The sequence below is a fragment of the Pteropus medius genome, unplaced genomic scaffold (assembly GCF_902729225.1).
Source record: "Pteropus medius unplaced genomic scaffold, Ma_sr-lr_union100, whole genome shotgun sequence".
NCBI lineage: Eukaryota > Metazoa > Chordata > Mammalia > Chiroptera > Pteropodidae > Pteropus > Pteropus medius.
This window is the reverse complement of record NW_024344253.1, coordinates 35,121-57,610: the sequence shown is the minus strand read 5'-3', so window position 1 is coordinate 57,610 and position 22,490 is coordinate 35,121. Positions and strand designations below refer to the sequence as shown.

At 40.5% G+C, this 22,490-nt stretch overlaps 1 protein-coding gene and 1 pseudogene across 2 annotated transcripts; one reads left to right on the top strand and one right to left on the bottom strand.

The window, feature by feature from the left end:
- Positions 1–2,050: 2,050 nt before the first annotated feature.
- On the bottom strand, positions 2,051–12,149 carry CUNH6orf62 (chromosome unknown C6orf62 homolog). 2 transcript variants are annotated; one of them, XM_039869507.1, is made up of 5 exons: positions 11,220–12,149; positions 8,054–8,230; positions 7,087–7,209; positions 6,349–6,483; positions 2,051–3,389 (listed from the first exon to the last, which is right to left on the bottom strand). In XM_039869507.1, exons 1-5 carry the CDS (start codon positions 11,259–11,261, stop codon positions 3,264–3,266), a joined length of 603 nt encoding a protein of 200 aa, XP_039725441.1. In that variant the 5' UTR covers positions 11,262–12,149; the 3' UTR covers positions 2,051–3,263. The 2 variants fall into 2 exon arrangements, with proteins under 2 accessions (XP_039725441.1, XP_039725440.1); XM_039869506.1 differs by lacking the exon at positions 11,220–12,149 and adding an exon at positions 9,905–11,193.
- Positions 4,578–4,692, top strand: LOC120607962 (uncharacterized; annotated as a pseudogene).
- Positions 12,150–22,490: the final 10,341 nt, after the last annotated feature.

Sequence of the window (22,490 nt, the reverse complement as noted above, 5' to 3'; positions counted from 1 at the left end):
AAGCTACTCAAGCCACTTGGAGATAAAGATTGCCTTAAAACAACTCTAAAATATTAAGCTGAAGAAAAAATATAATGGTTAATACTTCATGAATTTTAGGTCCTTTTCAGGTCTAAAATGCCATCTACATTTTTTTAAACCCAATTTCAAGACTATGGAACTTCCAAACAGGGCCATAGTTTATATTAGAAAATAGATTGAGCCATGGGTCTAAAACAGTCAAAGTTGGGAGGTAAAGCACACTAATATGATAGAGGAGATAGTCCAATTGGCATGGTACTTTTCTGATAATTTGTCCCAGGACTTTTTATATTAGGGGTGGGGGGAAGCATACTATTAGTCCCTTTTCTAGTACTTAAAACACCATGCAGCTCTTAAATCTCCCCATCTACAGTACCAGAAATAGTTCACAAATTTTGTCCATTTCTGTTATGTTGTCTATGGCGTTAACAGTGGATTTCTGCCTCAGGCTCTTAATGATCATGACTAAAGAGCAAAAAGGAAGCAACTTTAAATCTGCAGACAGTCAAGTTAAAGATTGATTCTCCTTTACTTGTGTTAGAATACACAGACTTGTCTATTCAAAGGACTGAGTGGACCGCATAGAAGCATTGAGCACACAGGGGACCCAGATCCTGATTTTCTGTCTCTCCCTAAAAGGAACCTGGGCTTCTTGGTGAAAGAGCTGATTTACCAAGGGGCTGGGGTTTGGACAGGCAAATTCCAAGATGAACATAACTGGTGCCTTAAAGGGAATGCTCAAGATAGAGGCAAGCAAATTATGCAGCACTGAAACAAAAGGGATCGAGTCCATACTGTTGACATAGATAATAGCAGACAGAAGAGCTTTTCCTTAAAATAGAATGCTGATCAATGTGGAGGGAGTAGGTATGGAAAATCACTTTTTGCAACCAGCATAGTAAAGACTGGTTATGGCAAAAGGCAAAAAGCATCCAGGGTGCTCCTGAAGGAGGATATTTGCATGTTATTTCTTAGAGATTGCTTCTTAGTTGCATGTGGAAAAATAGTAACTATGAAGTGCAGAAACAGGACACGACGTTGGAACACATCAAAATTAACATCAACAAAGGAAACTGTGCTTCTAGATGTGAACTTGAGAAGGGCATATGGTCACATTGGGCTCTGGCCAGAATGCATAATCCAGATCTCACCAGGAAGAAACCACTCAAATGCAAGATCAGAAAAATTATATTTTAAAAACCGGCTTGTGCTCTTCAAAAAAGCAGAGGTCATTAAAGGCTGAGGAACTATTCCAGATTAGAGACTACACACATGACAAACTGCAATGATCCTGTACTGCAGGGTGTTGAAAAAACTATCAAGGATATTATTAGGACAACAGGAAAAAGAACAGATTAAAGTATACTAATGTTTCATATCTTGAGTTTGATAGCTTTACTATGGTTAAGATTATCCTTGTATACTTGGGACATATGCCGAAGTAATAAGGGGTAAAGATGTATGCACAATGTGCCACCAAACTCAAATGGTTCATATCAATACATGTAGAAAGACAAATGTGGCATAACATTATAGACTAAATATGGATAAAGGATATACAAAAAGCTTTCTGTATTACTCCTTTCAAAATTTAGGTTATTCTAAAAAAACTCAAAACCAATGGCTACTGAAATGCCCAACTTGTTGAATAGTAAGTGTAATTCAATATGATAAAACAGTCAAGAGCCAGACAGCTGGTTATATATAAATCCTCCCCTACTCAACAATGTGTTAGGCAAGCATCTATTTTTCCAAGGGGTTTTATAGATACATTAAGAGCTTAGAAGAGTTCCTAGCCATGATAAACATTCAAAGTGTTTCAAATAGACTCATTTTAAATTGATTAGAAAACGTGATGTGAAAGCATTTTAGAATTAAGAATTTTTTTCCCCACAAAGCAAGGCAAAAGGCCAGGCTGGTTCTGTGATTCCTTTTCTCGTTGAAATTACAAACCCAATTGCTGGTTTCTCCTTCTGAAGGTCATCAGTAACACTTACCCAGTGACTTAGGGAAAAAAAGTTACCACTTCAAGTTTTGTGTATTCACCTGAATAGTCAGGGAACTTTCACCTATTTTATTTAGGTTTTCATTTTTTCAAATTCCAACCAGAAGCTAAATACAATTGGAAACCAGTAAGCACTAAGTTTTACTCCAAAGGAGTAGGATCATTCAGATTTACTCCAATAAAAGTATGCAACCCTTAAGCAAAGCTTTTCTTCATTTAAAAGAAAAAAAACTATACAGTAGCCTTTCCTTATGTTCATTGCACAAAATGAGTTCTGCTTTTAGAACTTTGACTTGCAAAGGCTGTTTTTACAATTTAAGATTCCAACTTTAATAATTTTTTTTTACAAGTTTTCTTTAGGATGGTGTAGATACCAGTATTTCTGCACACTTCACTGGATTTTTTTAAAAATAAAAATCTCTTTAAAACCAGGAAACAAAACAAATCAAAAAGGAAAGTCCTCTACCTATCATGGTTTCTGCAGCTATGAATGTATTTCTCAGTTTTATAGCTGCTTTAGCTACTTCAGACTCCAGATCTGCTTTCATGTGTCTAACTGTATCCACACTCAGCAGAATACTCTTCTATAACAGCAACTTGGGGAAAGAGATCTGGAAATAAAATACATTTAGGAGTACCAGGAAACAAACATGGCCCAGTAAAATATGAGGCAAGAATGCCTACAATGAGATGCTTTTTGCATTTAAGATTTCTTTCCTGTGGTTTTATTTTTTAAACCACTTCTGGTCATTAGAATGAATCTGACAGTACTCTGGAACAACAGTGATTATAGCAAAGCTATTAAGTTTTTTTTAAAATGTTATTTATACCTGTTACATTCACGTCTCACCCTCTAAATACTGATGACAGATATCAAAGAGGCAAAAACCAGCACGAATGGAAAGACCATCAAAAATGAGTTATCACCTTGTGCTTTCAGATACATTTAAGCATTTCAGTGTACATAGTCCTTTCACATTTTTGTAAAATGCTGATGCAGTGCAGCAAAAATGCAAAGCATCTTCTTTCACACAGTCCGTGCAGAAGACATCTAATTTTTTTAAAGTTCTGAGATACAAATGATTAAAAAAAAATCCAGGATGAACAAGTTTCAAAATGCATAGTGTTCTGTACATGAGTCCATTTTCTTTAAACTCTGAAAGAATTAAGTGGTAAGAAAACAAGAAAAAAAAACTGCTGCTGCACTCTGATCGTCTCCATTTTGCTGGTCAGTACCCTATTCTGGCATATAAGGATGGAGGTGATCCTCTATGGTGCCAACTGCCCAGTGGGTAAGCTGTTCCTGTGGCAGGTAGAGGCAGATGCTGCATAACTTGAAGATTGTAGCTTTGTTTTTTGGAGTCTGGAAGGAGGAAAGTTTTAATATTCTTAATAAATAAGACAAGTAATCAATTGTCACATGAAGTCAATCTCTTACAATTTATTAAGCACTTAATGGACACAGCAACAAGGCACACAGAATTAAGGCATAAGTGATGGTCCCTACTCACAGGGACCTCAGGAAGATAGAAATGTGCCATACAGAATAACCGGAAAACAGTAAGCATGACTATAAATAAACCTTTAAAGAATTTATGCAGAATAAAAGGTAGGAAGGTCAACCTTAGACTGCTGAAAGAAATTAGGGTTAAAGGCATTTCATGGAGACAGATTTGAATAGAAGTTTGAAGTTATGTTTGTTTATAAAAAGACAATAGATATAAGGAGAGTAGAAGCTAGGAAGATCAGAAATAAAGATTTAAGCACATCCTTAAGTAAAAGACTAGAAGAAAGCCAAACTATTACCAGATAAATCAAACTCTTTTAAGTATTTTTAAAAACTTGTTACTATTTTAACATCTAACTTAAGGCAAACATTTTCACAAATAACCATTGCCAGTAAATGGAAGATTAATCTGAACCCAGACCTGCCTTCAAAGATCACTTTTACATTCTAGCACCTCTCAAAAAGGCTTTGACAATCTTTGCCAATGACTGAAGCAGTCTATATATGTAAATGAATTTATATATATACATGTGTATTTTTTCATTTTCATTGATACACCTTTATGAATATCATTTACTCAACAGAAAGTATGTGCTCACAGAAGTTACTTGGCCAAGATCTATTAGCCAGTAAGTGGCTGCATCTGTATGAGAATCCAGACTCCAGGCATGTGCCTCTATATTACCTGCCAATCCAAAATTATCTTTCGGTCTAGCCCTTATTATGTATCTTACGTTATAATAAACAGCTAAAGAACTCTGCTGGGTGATTTTGCTCCAGGTACTTAGTTTCTTGATTTTCTTAAGTTTATACAAGGTCTATACCTCACAGCATTGTTGTGAGGATTAAAAGAGCTCACACATGTAAAGCTTAGTAGAGTCTGGTACATGATATACTGTATGTGTTGGCTGCTATCATATCAATTCCCTTGCGAACTAGTGAAGATTGATTCTTCTACGTAATGCAAATATGGCCAACATATCTTCAGCTTATGAAGATGAAGAAGAGAACCTGAGTGGAAGGAGACTAAGAATACTAAAGACCATCTATAGCCATGCCACCCTGAATGTGCCCAATCTCGTCTGATCTCGGAAGCTAAGCAAGGGCCTGGTTAGTACTTGGATGGGAGACCACCTTAGAATACCAGGTGCTGTAGGCGTTAAAAAAAAGAAAAAGAACACCGAAGACAAAATTCATCTGTAATTAGAATAACCAACCATCCCTGTCTGCCTAGGACTGAGGGGTTTCTAGGACTTGAGACTGAATCCCAGTGCTAAAAAATCAGAACATTCCAGACAAACTGGGACTGCTGGTCACCTACTTACAACCCACATTTAGCTTATTATCTTAAAAATTTCTTTACATTAAAAGGATTAACGTTGTGTTGCTGCCTAAAGCACAGAAAACATCTGACCTTAATACATAACAGAAATTTACTACTTATTATTAGTAAAGTAACTCCTTCAAGTCACTAGTCATCATTAAATCTTCTATGACTAAAAATCTCTGTTGTGGACTACACCGTCAGTATTCTGCCATACAGTATTTTCTCGGTAACTCAAATGAAAGTATGCTACAAGCAATTAAATAGAAAAATTAATTCAACTTAAAAATTTCTACCAGGAAAGCTAAGGTAAAGACCCCAGATTCCAAAAAAAAACCAAAACAAAAACAAAACACCATTTGTTACATAGTTTTCCTATTAGTTTTATCAAATGCCTCCAGTGAAATTATCTTTCTTCTGTAACTGCTAAGTTCTGCACCTATACATAATTAACTTTACAAGATGAAAAGTCATGTCCACCAGCCCCTTGAAGGGAGCAGTATGATTCACCTTCGTATTTTTTAGTGCCTCGCACAGATTCTCTTAAATAAAAACAAACATATGTTCTATGATGCAATGAACATGTTTTGTTTTTTTTTTTAAGTCTTGACTTAAATCACCTTAGTGAGGTCTTTTCTGGTTATATCATCTAAGAATTCACACCTGAGAGTTTACATATTGCCCTTTCTTTTCTCTGAGCGCTTATCACTATCTCACTATATATTTTATTTACTTACTGCTGGGTCTCCCACAGTAAGGGCAGGAATTTTTGTCTGTCTTGTTGAATGCTGTACAGTAGGCTATGCAATAATTTGTTGAATGAATTTAAATACTATTTTTAAAGGTTAATAACAAAACATCTATTCTAAATTCTAAGTAATGATATTCAGTCAGGTCTAGGTTGAAGAGAACAATGTTTTACAGAATGAAAGTTAATTTGGAACACCTAGATAGTTGCTTAAATTGGAAGTACTTATTTAAAACGGATATAGATCTCTTAAATATAGATGTGTCTCATCCCTTTAGATTTTTATTTACTTTTAAATAGGCCTTCTCAAAATATGATGTTATTACAAGATTTTTGTTTACTTTTAAATAGTGCTTCTCAAAATATGATGTTATTACAAGTCGCCCAAGGATTTTGTTCCAAATGCAGATTCTGATGAAGCAGGACTGGAGTAGGACCTGACATTCTACATATGTAAGTTCTCCTCAGGTGATGCTGACCCGGTGACTACAGTTTAGGTAGAAAAGCTGTAGGGCAGCATTTCTCAAACTCTACTGTACACTGGACTCATGACTTTTAAAAGCTCTCCAGTCAGTTCTAATATGCAAAAAAAGTTGGGAACTACTGTTCTGGGGTGAGGCCCAGGATTTTTTTTTTTTTTTTAAATAACTTCAAAAACCATGCAACTTTGAAGGGGCAAAACAGAATAAGCTTTTAAAATGAGCCCTTACATGGACCCCTCCCTCCTCCCAAAAAATGCTTACCTGCAAGTGCTGTCTATCAATGAAGAGAAACACTGACTGGTTAGGATTGTTGACAACAATTCCAGTCTTATCCTTGCGGCTCAGTACATGCAGAAACTGTTTTTCATAGTCACCATGATGAAACTCAAATTTAGCCTAATTAAGAAACACATACATTTATATGTAACTACAAATGTGTTATACTACATGAAACATCTACTGCACCCATATGGGGCAAACAGTTATGCTGTCCAATATGGTAGCCAATAGTGGCTACTTAAATTTAATTAAAATGCAATTTAAAATTCAGTTTTTCAGTAATACTAGCCACATTTCAAATGCTCAATAATCACATGTAGCTAGTGGCCACTATTCTAAATAGTCTCTTAAGACAGAACATTTTCTTCATCACAGAAAGCTCTATCGCCAGGATAGTTAAGTATACTATTTCAGGAGTGTGTGTGATGCCGGGGAAGTGATCTTCTGAAGTTCACCCATGCGCCCCACACCCATAAGACAAATGTCTACCTTAAAAGATTTCCTCTGGCCACAACTTCAAAGAAACACTGGGTAGCTGAGAACCACCTCATTCTCAAGAGATTCTATAATCCAAATGGTTTCTCGTCTTGCATTACAATATTTAAAATGATGGAACTCATAAAACTTATCAGAAAACATTCCCCCAAGAATTTAAATTAGACCCTACTCCAGGAGTTTTCACTTACTTGTGCTCACCACACTTATTTTAGAACAAAATACCTGAACAGGCCTAAAAGGCTCATCAGATTCCTTCCACCTAGAAAACAGGAGACAGACAATTTTTTCAATATCATTCCGAGGCCAAAGAATGAAATCCATCTCCTGAGTACAGCCAATTACATCCTATAAAATGACAAAAGAGAAAAAGTTACTTTCAAAGAAACAAAGCTGTTAACAAGGTTTAATTATAGAAACATTTCACAACTGCAAAAGGTCCACTATACATCGTTTCTTGTGATATATAATAGCAACAGGACTATACATAATCTGAAGAGCTCATAACCTAATTCATTCCAATTTTTATCTTGTAGAGCCCAGTCACTCAACAAGGTTCCTCATATAAAGACCTAAATTCATCAGTGCATGGTGAAAACTCCAACTAAAGCTGATTTTTTATAAGTCCCTGTACCTTTATTTCCACTTTTCAAAATCTGAACTATTTAATCAAAGGTATCTTGGAACTTCTAATATGAATCATTACCTTCTTATTACAATTAAAATACAATTTTTGTTATATGCTGATGTTCCTGTTATCATGGTCCAGCATATTAAAGGCCAATAAACCTCTGCCAAACCAGTACATGGTTACCTCCTATCTTCCCCTGCCCAACCACTAATGCTGGGGATTGCTTGTTCAAGTATGCCAGATTAATTTCCAATGAGCTACAGAAGTTTAGAAGGTTGGCAGCAATAGTATCTTTTACTTTATTAATTTGGGGCATGATGTTAGCTGTCCTCCCAAAAAAGGAAAACCCAATGAACAGTAGTATAAAATTATTTTCACATAAATAATGTATATCACTATCAACATAATACCAGAAAAGTTATCTATATATTTTATTTGAAGTCAGTTTTTAAAGAGATTCATGACCACGGTAACTACCCATTCTTGGGCAAGGTGGGGTGGAGGAGGAAAGCAAGCTTAATTCACAACGTACGAGAACCAAGACTTCAAAACAGAACTTACCCTTCTCATTGACTGGTATCGAGGAGCATGGAGTTGTACCACATCCTTCTGTAAAAGTTCGATAGAACTTTCTAAGGAATAGCTGGAATCTCGCACACCTTTCAAGATATTTTCTTCATAATTATTTGTCATGACTGGTATAACCTCAGACACTTCAAAAAGTGCCGATTTTTTCTTCTAAAAGAAAAAAAATGGTGTATTAATCCACTGGTAGCACGCTGTCTTTTATCACCCGGTTCATATTACAACATCATGTACCTTTATTCTAACTCAGCAAAATTCGTAACTGAAGTAATTTTGGTACTGAAAACACAGATTTTCAAATAGGCAAATCCTTCCCCCACCCCATACTCCCCAACCCTAACCACATACAAACAGGCTATTATCAGAATGTTTAATTGGATGGTTTTCTAGCATTATGGTATCTGTAACAAGTATTTATTTTAGACAAGACTTCTTAAATACTGTGAGAAACAAACAAGAGGCCCTAAGAGTTAAAAAAAAAAAAAAATCAGTGACTTACTCTTGATGTATTTAACTGGTTCTATGTACAGCTAAATTAAAATCTCACCTGCTTAAAAACAAAGCTATTCAAATTAACTGTTTTACTCCTTGAAAGTCAACTTCCATTACTCCTTCTGGATATTATATAACTACAAGTGTCAATATTTGCAAGGAGAAAATATATCTACCAGAGTTGCAAATTTAGTCCAGACCAAGTGCTCACCATCAATTCTGGTTATAAAATTCATGAACTACTAAGGACATGTGCCTGGATACTGTCCATTCAGGTTTCACAGTTTGAGGTGCCTTCTAAATACAAAGATCTAGTCTCGCCACATATCTTAGGTTTATTTCTGGTAAACATGCATTTTAATACCTTCAACTAATTTCTGATCTTATCAATTCTGCAGCCAAGTTATTAACAAAAAAAGAAGAGAACAAGAAGTTAATCCTTGGGACTACCCAATCTTGAGACAATCACGTCAAAACAAACCACTTCTGAAACTACTTTACAAAGCTATTACTCTAGCAGTTAAGAGCATTGATACTAATAAACTTTCAGTTAAGAGATAAAAACCTGGGAAACTTCCAAATAGATATTTGATTTGAAATTAAGTCAAAATTTAAGCATAAAAACCCAAGCAGTATTTCCTTATATTCATAACCTAATCTCATATCGAATGGAAATTATTTAAGAAACCGCTCATTATTTTAAGTTAAAAAAATACTGCTTTTATCATGTTCTCCTTGACAACTCATTCTTTGCTATTTAACTGTAAAATTCTGATTAAGACTAAAAAAAAATTTAACTTCCTCTCATTTTGAATTTTAATAAATTTTACTTCTAAACACAAATTAACCATCTGAGTTATTTAACTGCTCCTAAAAATTGAGGTGTATTCTATTTCATTAAATGTACTATGAAAAAAGGGACCTATATCCTGAACTTAAACGGACTGCTTTTAACACAAACATTTTGATTCCAATTTACCATTTTCAATGATCCTATTTATACATTAGACAGCCTTTAAATTCAGTTATAAAGTTCTCCATGCAACTCCACATAAATGAAATTTACGGTAAAAGACAAATGAAAGTTTTATTGTTGCCCACACCACATTAAAACTGGACCCTACTAAGCTTTAGAATTAAATAATTCCAAGCCAGTGAATACTCAAGCCTCCCATTCAGTTATACTGCAACTACTGGATTCAGAGAATTCCCCATAAAGTTGAAAGTCAAAGCATACAATTTAGACTTCCCAACCACTCTTTAACCTAATATGCAATTATTTTAACAACTTATAAAAACCACTTGTGCTAATTCACATTAAGAACTTTAAATTACCTTCTCCTTGAACACAAAGGCAATATACATCTTGAAGTCAAACTGGTCAGCTAGAGATTCTTTTTTCTTTCTAAGCTGAGCACGTAGTCTGTTCAGAGCTTGTTTCTTCCGGGAGTTTGGGTCCCCCATTTTGAAAGACAGGTGGTACTAAAGCCTTTGGAAATTGTCACTAAACTATGGGTACTTTTTCTTAAGACTCAAGTACAACAGAAACAAGTCATTTTTTTCCCTGCTAATATGATTGAATAGTTAAAATCACAACTGTAACCCAAAAATTGCACCTCTGGCAATATTAGCAGACTGTCATGACAGGGTCAAGAAACAAAAGCCACTGTCCAGTCATGTTTGGACAATAAAGTTTGGGATGGGATGGGATGGGAAAAAGGAGAGGAAGAGGAAAAAATACTTGAACTAACTTTTTGGAAAACACATTAGGCTAATTGCCAAAATGAAGGATTTGGGTAAGAAATGAAAAGTCTATTACCAGGATTTAGGTGTGCAATAAAACACAGGTGACACCAGTCCAATCCTTAAAATCCATCCGGATTCCCCCTTTTTTTTTTAGAAAAGGGATTATGAAAAGGAACAGGGAGGGGGAAGTGTGATCCCTGAAGAAAGAGAGAGAAAAAAAGAAAAACACAAAAAAAACCTCCCAAAAACACCAAAACAGGGAAGGTGAATGAAACTGAAATACTCAATTGGATTTTACCCAGCCAGATCCATGGCTGTAGTACCTAATTCTTATTTCAGGTTTCACTATTGCTATGTATCGTCAGGGCTTGTTATTGATTACACTTGGTCGTGAACAAACAGAAAAGTGCAAAATCAGTAGAGAAGGAAGGGGAGAGGTTCAGGGTTTCCCTGCCATCAACTACAGTGTATACCGGGTGTGGGCAGCTGTTGCCCAAAGGAGCCATGAGAAAAAACAGCGGAGTCACTACCAACTTCCCCATCACCCACATTTTCAACCTCAGGTGGCTGCTAATGTTGCTGCCAAGGAGAATCATGATGGCAGAGGGAAAAGGGAGCATATAATACGATATAATAATTATTCTGGCTCTGTAGTCAGACCTGATTAATGCCCGGGATCCCAACACCCCTAGCCCTGCAATAAGTTCTACATTCCCCCAGGAGAGCCTTTCTTATGAATTTGCCCCCGTTCAAGACCGTAGGGAGTGCGACTTATCTTCTGGGCATTGCTGAGGCAAAGGTGGTGGGTTCTTCTCCCAAATCCAGGCAGTGCCCGGGGACCACCTGCCTTCGGACCCCCCCCAGGCCCCACCCCCACCCTTTGCCTTCAGCGGCAGCGACTCACTCGCACCACGGGAGACACAGGATCCCTCAGGTTTTCACTCATTTCATCGTGGAAACAATTCCCGCCCAGGTAGAGTAGGCGGGAGAGGGTAAATGGTAAGGATCAGTGGGAAGGGGGAGGGAGGGAACCACAGTAGTATTAATGTTGCTTTTTAAAATATGTCCACCCCACCCCCCCAAAAAAGTAGAAATGGAGTTCCCGGATTCCTACTAGCTCTCTCACGTTGAACAGACCATGTTTCCCGAATTTGGATGGTTTAGGGTGGGGTCGTTAGCGAGCTGCCCGAGGAGCGGGTGTGTGGCGGGGAGTCACCTCCCTGTCCCTGGAGGCCAGGATCGCGGACCAACTCGGGCAGGGCGGGCCCTCTAGCCGCAGCCTGCAGGCGGAGCGGTGGCGGCGGCGGAAGAGGCGGCGGCGGGAACGCTGCTCGCGGTTCGGGAAGGAGCCATGTCAAGAGAACACCACCAGCCAACTGAGCCCCCCCATCCCCACTGCGGTGCGCACTGGGACCGGGCCGCCCGCGCTGCTGCCGCCACGCAGTCCCCGCCTGGGACCCATAGTCTGGCTCGGCGCCCCGGGGCGGAGGGAGGACGGCGGCGGCGAAGAGAAAAAGAAGGAAAACGATAAGGGGGAGGTTGGTCCCGGCGCCGGGGAAGGGGAGGGAAGCCCTGCGCTAAGGGGTCTGTCAGCCAAGTCAACCCAGAAATAAAGTTATTTTAGTTCAAGCATCTGCTCTCGAGTCCTCCTTTCCCACGTCGCTCCGGCTCTCCGGAAAGCGGGCTGCGGAGACCTGGACCGGGAAAGCCGAGCGGATGGCGAGCGTCCGCGACGGCACAGCCTCGTTCCCCGCCACCGGTGGCTGCGGAAACGGCAACGGCGGCGGCGGCGGCTTCAGCGCCTCCGGGTACGGGTAGAGTCGCGTTTGAGACGAGAAACCAGAACAAACAACTTAAAATGGCAGCGACGCCGCTGCGTCACCCGCCCCTCAGCGGCACCGCCCCGAGCTCTCTGCGCCTGCGCGCCTCCGCAGACCCCACCATCTGCGCAGGAACGGAGGGGAGAAGAGACCGGGAACGGGCAGAGCGTCACGGTTATCCAACAGGGAGAAGAGAGGAGTGAGAGGAGAGGTTACGAACAAGACTTCAAAAGGGAGAGTCTTTAAAGTTAAACTTCTTATATGATATTCCCGCCTCAAAGGGAAGTTTGAGACTAGAGACCCCCCCATTGTCCAGTATGGAGTGCACATGGGGCGTGGACGGCACAGCGCACACTCCCTCCGCCTTCTCCGTCAGGAAGTCTCAGTTTCCGGAGTTGGCTCCTCCCCCTGCTCGTCATAAAGTCACTCCCTATGCCCTCCTCGAGAAAGCACCCGGATGGAACAGCTTTTCCTGGGGTGTGGTCTCCGTGGCCGGCTGAGTTCCGGACGGGGCTGAGCTGAGGGAAGCAGAGGGGGCGGAGCATAGGGAAGGTCGGGGCGGGGCGAAGGAGGAAAGAGAAGTGTGTCCGGAGATTGGGCAAAGATTCTCATTTCACTTCCTAAAACGGTTCTATTCTTAACCCACTAATGGGTAGATCTTTTGGGGGTCTTTCCTGTGGCGTCTTACAGCGACAACTTGAGAATTCATTTCTAGTACCTAGAATTTAAACAGCTTGCAGCAGGAAGTGTCTCCTGAAGGTCCCACATTTCTCTGTCCCGGGCTCACCATGTGCGCAGGCAAGCAGGCCAGGCAATCCTCAAGCTCTGAACTAGGTCAAAGACGTCTTTGGAGCCTTGCTACTGAGACAGCGTGAAAACAGCCCAACCTGTCCCTTGGATTACCCACTGCTCTTAGAACACAATTTCTGTTTAGATCTCCCAATGTGCTGGCTGGAAAATTACTGCATGGCTATCGCCCATGAGAACATAACATTCTGACAATAAGCTTTCTGCTTCTGTACCCCAGCTTGCACAACCGACCTATGGGTTGACAGGTAGTGAATAAGAGAAAAATAGACCTGTGTCTTTAAGACAGAATGAGGAATGGGATTTAGGGCTTAAAAACCCTGTACCTCTACATTTTGGGGTCTGCGTACCCCTGGCAGACCCAGCTGGCTGATAAGAGTATGTGTCCTATAACTCACTGATTTCTGGTGGTCCGTGTGTCTTTCGGGGGCTGGCAGCCACAACACCAAGACCTCAGAGGGGACTGGCAAGAGGGAACTGTGGGATATTTGCCACTGAGTCACTCGCCCTTGGCACCAACTTGTGTTTAGTCCCTTTTTTCAGAGCTATAATGTGCTGATGAAAATGTTATGTAAAAAGGTAATTGGCAAGAGTCGATTTAATGTATACGGGACAAAAGCAAAGGCGATATGTTCCTTATGAGCTACTCTGTGGTGAAATTTTAAAAGTCTATTGGGTCCCCAAATCACTGTTCTCGGTAAAATCAAAATAAATTACCTGTAATAACATTTTTTTCACCCTTGAGCCAAAAGAATAATTGGGACACACCCTTCAATATAAATTGTTGTCCAGAACTTAAAGATGAAAATCCTGAGGTTTCTAAATTATTGCTAACCTTGAAAGACAAAGCTGGCATTTTGCTAGTGCTTCCCTGATTTTTCACAATTGCATAATGATTGTGTGGAAAAAAAAAAAAGAAGCAGCCCTGGGTCATGTCTTCTTAATTTGGTCCTGAATTTGATCCATGATCATGGTCAGGGAAGTTTTTTTTACACTATCCCTTTTATCAGAAATACAATTCATTTACCTACTTAACGTATATAATGCAATGGTTTTGAGTATATTATACAGTTGTGCAACCATCACCACAATTTTATAACATTTTCATTACCCAAAACAAGAAACCCTGTACCCTTTAGCAGTCACTCCTGTTTTCACTCTTCTCCAGCCTTAGCTACCCACTAATCTATGTTTCTGTCTCTGTAGATTTGCCTTTTCTAGACATTTCATATAAACAGAATTATACAATATGTGGTCTTGTGTTTGGCTTTTTAGCAGTGTTTTCAAGTTCATCCATGTTGTAGTGTGTGTCAGTACTTCATGCCTTTTTATTGCTGAATAATATCTCGTTGTATGGATGTTCCATATTTTATTCATTCATCAGTTTATGGACATTTAAGTAGTTTCTTCTTTTTGGCTATTATGAGTATGAACATTTGTGTAAAAGTTTTTCTGTAGACATGTTTTCGATTCTCTTGTGTGAGAATTGAATTAAACCTAGCAAAATTACTGGGGCAAATGTTAATTGTCTTTAACCATTTGAAGAATACTACCAAACTTTTCCAAAGCGGTTACACCATTTTACATTCCCATCAGGACTGTATGAGGGTTCCAGTTTCTCCACACCCTAGTTATTATGTCTCTTTGATTACAGTATAGCCATCCTAGTGGGTGTGAAGTGGTATCTTGATTTTGATTTGTGCCGCGTCCTCTTTCTACCCTACTGCGTGACAAGGTCCGGAGATGGGGACAGAGGCTTCAAGGAACACATTGTCAAGAACGAGGACGTGGCATGTGTTTAGGGATAATTGGTTTCTTAGAAATGATCCTATTAATAGGGGGAATTTGGGTAGCACAAATTCTAGTAAGTGTAAACGCTATACGAATGGATTTCCTCAAAATTGGCTCTGAAGAAAACATAGTAAATTCCCCACGTATGGAATCAGCTCTGGTCACCCTGACGTGTCCAGAATGCGTAAACCCTTTATTTGAACAATTATTAAGGGAAATTCCTTTTGACGCGCCTCTTAAAGATATTATGAATAAATTATAACAAGCTGAATTACTAGAACCAGTTTATACTCCTGTTCCCATGCAGTTAGTAGAAAAATTAATAAAGGATAAGAAATTTACTCATAAGCCTGTGCCTACTATAGAAGGGCCTCCTTTTGTGGCCTAGTGGATAAATAGAAAACTCTGGTATCCACCTAGGGGGGCTAATAGTATGAAAAGATTACCTGATCTTCCTTTGCCTTATTCAGAAGCTTATAATAAAGATAGTATACATGTAGTGAATAAAGATAGAATTCATGTGCCTTATAGTAGTTTAAGTTTCATAGAAAGGCTGGCTAGGTCGGGATCTCCTTGGTGCTTAAAAACAAAGGAACAGAAACTTAGCTTATGAAAGCAGCTTTGTAAAACTGATTTTTATAAATATTTTCCTCATCACTGCACCAAGGAAACTTTTGAACAGCTATGAGAAAGGTTCAGCTCGAACTTTAGATATAGCATAAATCAAATAGCATTTAAAAGATTTCTTCAGGCAGAAAGAAGAACAATGTCTGCCCACAAGCCAATACTTGCTGTTATGAATACATCTATCTATCCCCTTTACTTAAATCAAACTGTATCTTACGTAATAGATATAATAATTAAAAGTTTAGATTGTTCCATCAGGTAGTTCTGTTCTAATGATTGAGAGAAAGATGTACTAGTTAATCATGAACATTAATAATAATATACTCTATAAGATTTTCTGCTCCGCCTAACCACAGAAATTTAACTCCCTGCTACCTTAACAACAAAGTATAATCAAATGCCAAATAAAAAGTATAAAAGTTGTACTCAAATCACAATAAAACGGAACAGTGTCACACCGCCTCTGAGCTGTGTAGTCGACTGTCGCCCGCGCCGACGCCTTGCCCACCTTCGGGGCCCCCTGGATCCTGTCGTGGCTGGACCGTGGCAGATTTGCCTTTCTCTATTGACTAATAGTGTCGAGCATCTTTTCATGTAGTTTTTGGGGGCCATTCTTCTAACTGCTGTGGAGAAATATCTACTCAGGGCTTTTGCCCATATTTTAGTTGGGGTATTTGTCTTTTTATTATTGAGAAGTTCTTTATTCTGGATACAAGTTTGTTAACAACATGATTTACAAATATTTTCTCCCATTCTATGAGTTGTCTTTTCACATTTTTTGTGGTGTTCTTTATATCACAAAAGTTTTTGATTTTGATGAAGTCCATTTTATATGATTTTGATGAAGTCCATTTTATATGAAGTCCATTTTCTTTTGCTGCTTTTGATTTTGATGTCGTATCTAACAAATTAAAGTAGGGAGGAGACAAGAGAACTAAAATGTTAAATCAAGCTATATTCAGAGACTGCAACATGCTGATCAGCCTTGCAGCCAGACCAGGAGGAAACCTGCCAAACCTGCAAAACCATGAAGGGCAAACAGAAAAACAGAGTCATTGAGTGGCACCCTATACAAAATAAAATTCTTCATTCCCAATGGCTAAAACCATGGAGGACCTATAGATCAAAGGCTGGGAATTACCAGCAGGCCTTTTACCCTCTATATTCTTACCTTTTCATGCTATATACTATATCCTCCCTCACTGAAAATCCATATCAAAGGAAAATGGGTAAACAAAATCTTTAAACTATTATTCATAGGAACTAAAGAATGATATATAAACTGAATTCCCTGAATACTTGGGGTCCCTCTCAGTGTGTTTACTCTGTCTCTCTCACTGTCCTCATCTCTCTATTGTCTCTGTTCCTCTGAGTCTCAGGCTCTCTCTCTCTGCCTGAGAGGAGACCATGCTCTGGCTATGGAGTGTTACTCCTTCTCTAACAAACTTTCCTTTGGACTAACTCTGGCGTGTGTTTGAATTCTTTCTTATGCTCAGCCAAGAACCCTCTTCTCTCTCAATGCAGGACTTGAGTTACCCCCACACCCAACTCAGGGGAATTTGCCCTGTCCTGCATCAAAACCATTGAAAAAAAACCCTACCATATTATAATATTCATGGAAAAACAGGATGGAGCCTGATGTTGAGATTTAAAAAAATGAAGTTTTTAGTTTCAGCTACTCTGAAACAGAATTGGAGATACCTGGTCACAAGCTGAATAAATCCTATGACACTGTGTGCTGTTGATCGGTGTCAGGTCTTAGTGAGATGAGCCAAGAAATAGTAGCAATGTGCCCTAGAGGAAAAAACAAACAAAAAAACACTTCTAGCTCAATTTTCTCTGCAACTTGGGAGGGCTGTAAAATGGGAAGGATAATCAAAGGAAATAAATTTTTATGAAGCCATGACCATAACGTTCCTCAATAAAATTCAGATAAGTAAGCTAGAACTCACTTGACATTCAGGTTTGTTAACTATGGGAAAAGTCCATTTAATTATGTTAAAAAAAATAGCTTCTATGGGGTTAAGACTACTTCAAACACCATGAGATTAGATGAGTTATGATGGTAGCACCTTGACTAAAAATACCTGCTTAATTTCCCCTTTGGGAAATTGCACTATTAGATACACTGTATGACATTTTCATGGTTGAAATGCAGATACCAACACAGAAACTTACATTTTTAATAAAATAGCACCTATAAAGATTCTGTACAAAACTCCTACCTTAAGAAACAGAATCCAGAGGGCTCCAAGGTTAACTGACCTCGTGCAGAAGAGTAGGCAAACTGACTCTTCTCCATTCATTCAAAGTTAAGAAATGGTTACTCAAGCATATGCTTATGAGGCAGGACAAAGCAACTTTCCCCAAGTCGAGGGGAGATCAAGTCCTGCACCTGAGTGAAGAAGAAAGTCCTTTGGCAGGGAGTGAAGAAATAATTCAACACATGTGCCACAGTTAGAGTCAAAAGGAAAGTTTATTAGAAAAGGAGTAAGACTCCACAGACAGAGCATGGTCTCTCAGAGGCAGAGAGTGAGAGAGAACAAGAATAGCTTGGAAAGATAGTGAGTAGGGGCCCAGTGTTCAGAGAATTCAGTTTATATAACACTCTTTAGTTCCTGTGAGTTATTGTTTAAAAGACTTTGTTAACCCATTTCCTTTGATATGGACATACAGTGAGGAAGAAGAAGGGTATGTAGTGTGTGAAAAGGTAAGAATATGTAGCATGAAAGGCCTACTGGCATTTCCCAGCCTTTAATCCATAGGTTCCCCATGGTTTTAGCCATGGGGAATGACTCTTGGTTCCTGTTTCTCCCTCACAGATATGGAGAGTAGGTTGTTAGCTATCCCAGTAGACACCTTCCTTTGTTCTGAAGGTGTCCTCCTGGCCTGGCTGCAGGGCTGATTAGCACATTGCAGTCTTTGAATGTGGCTTGATTAACATTTTAATTCTCTTGCTTCCTCCCTACATTACTACAATTGGAGGCAGGGAAATGGAAAGTGAGAGTCAGATTGAGATGAGAAATACATTTAAATTGCAGTGCTATTGAAATATCCAAGAGTGAATAAATAATAAGCAGTAAGGGACAAAGGGAATGGCTGTAGGGAAGACGTGACCTTGAAGTGAAAGAATAAAGAGAACATGGGAAGCCAAGGAGGAGGAAAGGGAATATCCAGTACAAGGATGGTAAAAGAAATAGAGGGCAATAAAAAGAAAAGCAACTGCTGGCAAATAGAATAGAAGCCAAGGATAAAAGCCTTGAGGATAGGAGAAATCTTTTTTTTCTTTTTTTTAATGCAAATAGTTCTGAGAATGAGAATCTACAGAAAAGAATATTGAATTTAGCTAAAAAGAGACCACTGTTGACCTTTAAGGTAACTAGTTTCAGTTTAGCTGTGGGGAAGGAAATGAGATTGTCAAATATGCCAAATGAGAGTATGGTCACAGAGATAGTGGAATATGTCTCACATTCAAGAGGTTAGGTAGCCCCAGAAGAAACTGTAAGTGATGTGAGGAGTGACTATCCAGAGATCTGTTGCATAACAGGGAAGGAACAACGAAGTGGGAAAAAGAGAGAGGTCTGTGCAGAAGTAAAGTCCTTCGGGGCTGAATCGGATGCGGGGTGAGGGGGAATTGGGGGAGTTCTGTGGATGAATTTAGCTTTAGAAAGGAGGATGAGATTCTTAGGAGCTAGGAGCGAAGAAGGCTGTGAAGATACATGGAAGCAGGAATTAGAATAACTGTAGGAGCTTGACACTTATTAGGAAGTCAGTGAATGTGAGGGTAAGCGGGTGGAGAGGAAGCTTGGGGAAAGAAAGAAAGTCTACTAGAGAGATTATGAATTTAATAGAAGTCGATAAGAAGTTAGTGAAAGATACCAAACAATAGTAATACCCAATGACTAATAGAAGTGTAAGCTTTTATAAGAATAGAGAATTAAAGTCTGTCTGAAGCAGTTTACGTGATCCATGTATGTGACCTCAAGAAGCTCCCTCCCGAATCGTTTTCTGTTATCAGACTGCCATTCCCAGTGTTCTGGAATTCTATGCCATGAGCCATTTATATAATCTAAAGCCAGGAAGATTCTCTGCTGGGAAGATTTTTAGTACAAAATCAACTATTCTCTGCCCCAAGTGAAATATCTAAATTCTCCACAAAGGCAAATGGTTAAACCTTTGGAGAGGAACATTTTGTAAAACAAGATTAACCATGATCTCTTTGTATTACAGGCCTGAAGAAAGAAATGAAAGATGAAAGTAAGGATATGCGTCACTCTGCAACTTGCTAGCTGACATTTATTCAGCAGCTCAACAATGTCTTCAGATTCCAGGCTCTTTCACTCTGTCAGTCCTTATTCCTGTTGACTCGTGAAGTCAAAATGGCTCCCACAGCTCCCAACATCACAGGTACATTCAAGGGCAGAAAACAAGGGTACTTAAGGCAAAAAAAGGATACTTTATCCACCTGGGGCTACTCTATCAGGGGAAAAAGTGTATTTCCCAGTAGCTTTGCAGTAGATGTTGTTAGCGACAAGCTGATCGAGAAGGGAAGATTTCGGTGGTGAGACGCCCAGTTGAAAGAACACATGAGGGGCCGACATGAGAATGAAACGGCAGGCACCAATGTTATTGCGGGGAGCGCGCTTCTGCTCCCTTAGGCGACCGTATGGGCTTCACATATATGTCAGAATACAATAGTGGCATTCTGCTGCACACGCATGATACAATAAGCTGGATCATGCTGATATGAGCTGGGCGCAGACGCCCTACTACATTAATGTAACATTCTAAGTTCTGGGGTCCTATTCCTAGCTGTAAGCCTGGATCACAGCCAGACCTGGGATCAGTAAGGCCTGGGGCCCACACTCCACCCCCACAAGGTTAGGGTGCGGGATCTGGCCCGGAGGGTGCTACCTTGGGCCCACAATCCATTTGCCATTCGTGGAGTGGCTTAGCCCCGTGGAGCAGCACCCCCAGGGTACTTGTTACCTGCCATTTCTCAGGGGCACTGTGACATGGCAACTTGTCCTTGTGCCCAGGTCAATGATAGCCCCCATCATTTCACTACCTGTTCCACGGTATGGGCCCCTACATACCCCAGCTTTTGGCAGAGCCAAGGGCTAATGTCCGCCAGAACCAGCAGTACACAGGTGAAGTGAAATTGTGCCATCGCATGGGCTGCATCACTGCCTGGGGCCTGTAACGGCTGATGGCCGGGGACATGGTATATGATGGGCCCCTGCTGAAGACCCCACTTTCAGAAGTCTTCCCACAACCCCTGGCCCCATAGGGGCGATGGCCTATCATCCACTCCTGGGCAGCCCACCAGGGCAGCCACAGCGTTAGATCTCGATACACAGCCCAACTGTCGGTGCAGACATGCACTGGGCCAGTTTCATTCATGAGGACCAACCACACAGAGCGAAGCTGTTTCACACCAAAAGGTTTCTGTAGACAGCTGCAGTGCCACAGCAGCCTACGTCGGGGGTTGCCTGTGACATGAGCCATCTGTGTACCAGGCATCCTCATGGATGGGAGCCCGACCCTCTACATAGGGACTAGGTACGTCTCCCATCTCAGCAGGCTCCGCCAGGAGCTCTGCTTGAACTGCACTGGTCCCAATAGGGAGTATGCCCCCCACTTGGTCAGTGTAGGAGTCTGTGCAATTCCTGTATGGGGAATCTTCACCCAAGACCTCAGCCACCCTTCCAGTTCGTGGACTGCACAGTTATGGGATTAGGGCCAGTGGTGGCCTCGTTGACAAGAAGGGCTGCATATATGGCAGCAAGTTGTTTCCCTATCAGAGATTATCGCACTTCTGTGCCTTTCCATAACTGGGACCAGAAGCCTATTGTCACCTTCCGAGAACTGTGCTTCTGCCACAAGCCCCACCCAAACCCTGCATCATCTACCTATACCATAAGCAGGAATGGGAGGGCTGAATGTACTGCACGTAGAGTTTGGGCTTGTGCTACAGCTCGCTTTGTAGCCTTAAAGGCCTCCTCTGTCTTGGGGGTCCAATCCCATTGGGCACCCTGTCACACTAGATGCTGCAGAGGTTGCATCAAGAAGGCCAAATGGGGAATGAACACTCTCCAAAACCCAGCAGTCCCAAATAGGTTTGTTGCTGCTTCACAGTCTCAGGTCGGGGATAGGCCTGTATTTTGTCAATCACTGCTTCCAGCAGTACTTTTGTCTTATTAGACTAGACAACTCCCAAGAATTTGACAGAGAACCCAGGTCCCTTGTTGACTGCCCAACCCCAGTGAGAGCTTCTCGCAGGCTGGTTGCCGCTGCTTCTAGTTCTGTAAGAAATTGGAGGTTAGCATAATATCATCAATGTAATGATAAAAGTACACTGCAGGCGATTGTTTCCACTGAATCTTGAGCCACAAAACCATGGCATAGGGTAGGGCTGTGCAGATAGCCCTGGGTAAGGATGAGGCCCTTCCCAGGTGAAGGCAAACTTTTATTGACTTTCTGGGGCTATGAAAATAGAGAAAAAGACATTTACCAAGTCCACCACATAATGGTGTCATCCAAGTTCATGTGCAACCGGTCCATAATGTCCATGTCATTCGGCTCGGCAACATGCAGGGGCGGCGTCACCTTATTCAGCTACCAATAGCCAACAGTCATGCGCCAGGAGCCATCAGGCTTCTTCACTGGCCACACGGGAGAGTTACATGGGCTATGAGCAGAACGAATAACACTGGCTTCTTCTAGCTCCATTATGGTGCGTCCTATTTTCTCATTCTAAATCTGGGGTCCTATTCCTAGCCACAAGCCTGGATCACAGCCAGACCTGGGACCAGCCAGGCTTGGGGCCCACAGATGTCCCCTCACATCTCATTGACCACACCAATAGATCATATGCCTGCCTACTCTCAGATGTAAGGGAGGCTGACAAAAGGACCCAGAACATCAATGTTTGGCTCAGCCAAAGGTGACCCATGCCGTAGTCCCCCCACCCCAAGCAAAATCAGAGAACAAAGAAAGCAGGATGATAAAGGTGGGGGAATGGCTGCTGGGTAGGCATTACATTATCTTTACATTTTTAAATATACTTATTCTACTATAGTTGGTTTATCAGTTGTAAATGATCTATTTAAACCCCGGCTATTAAAAAT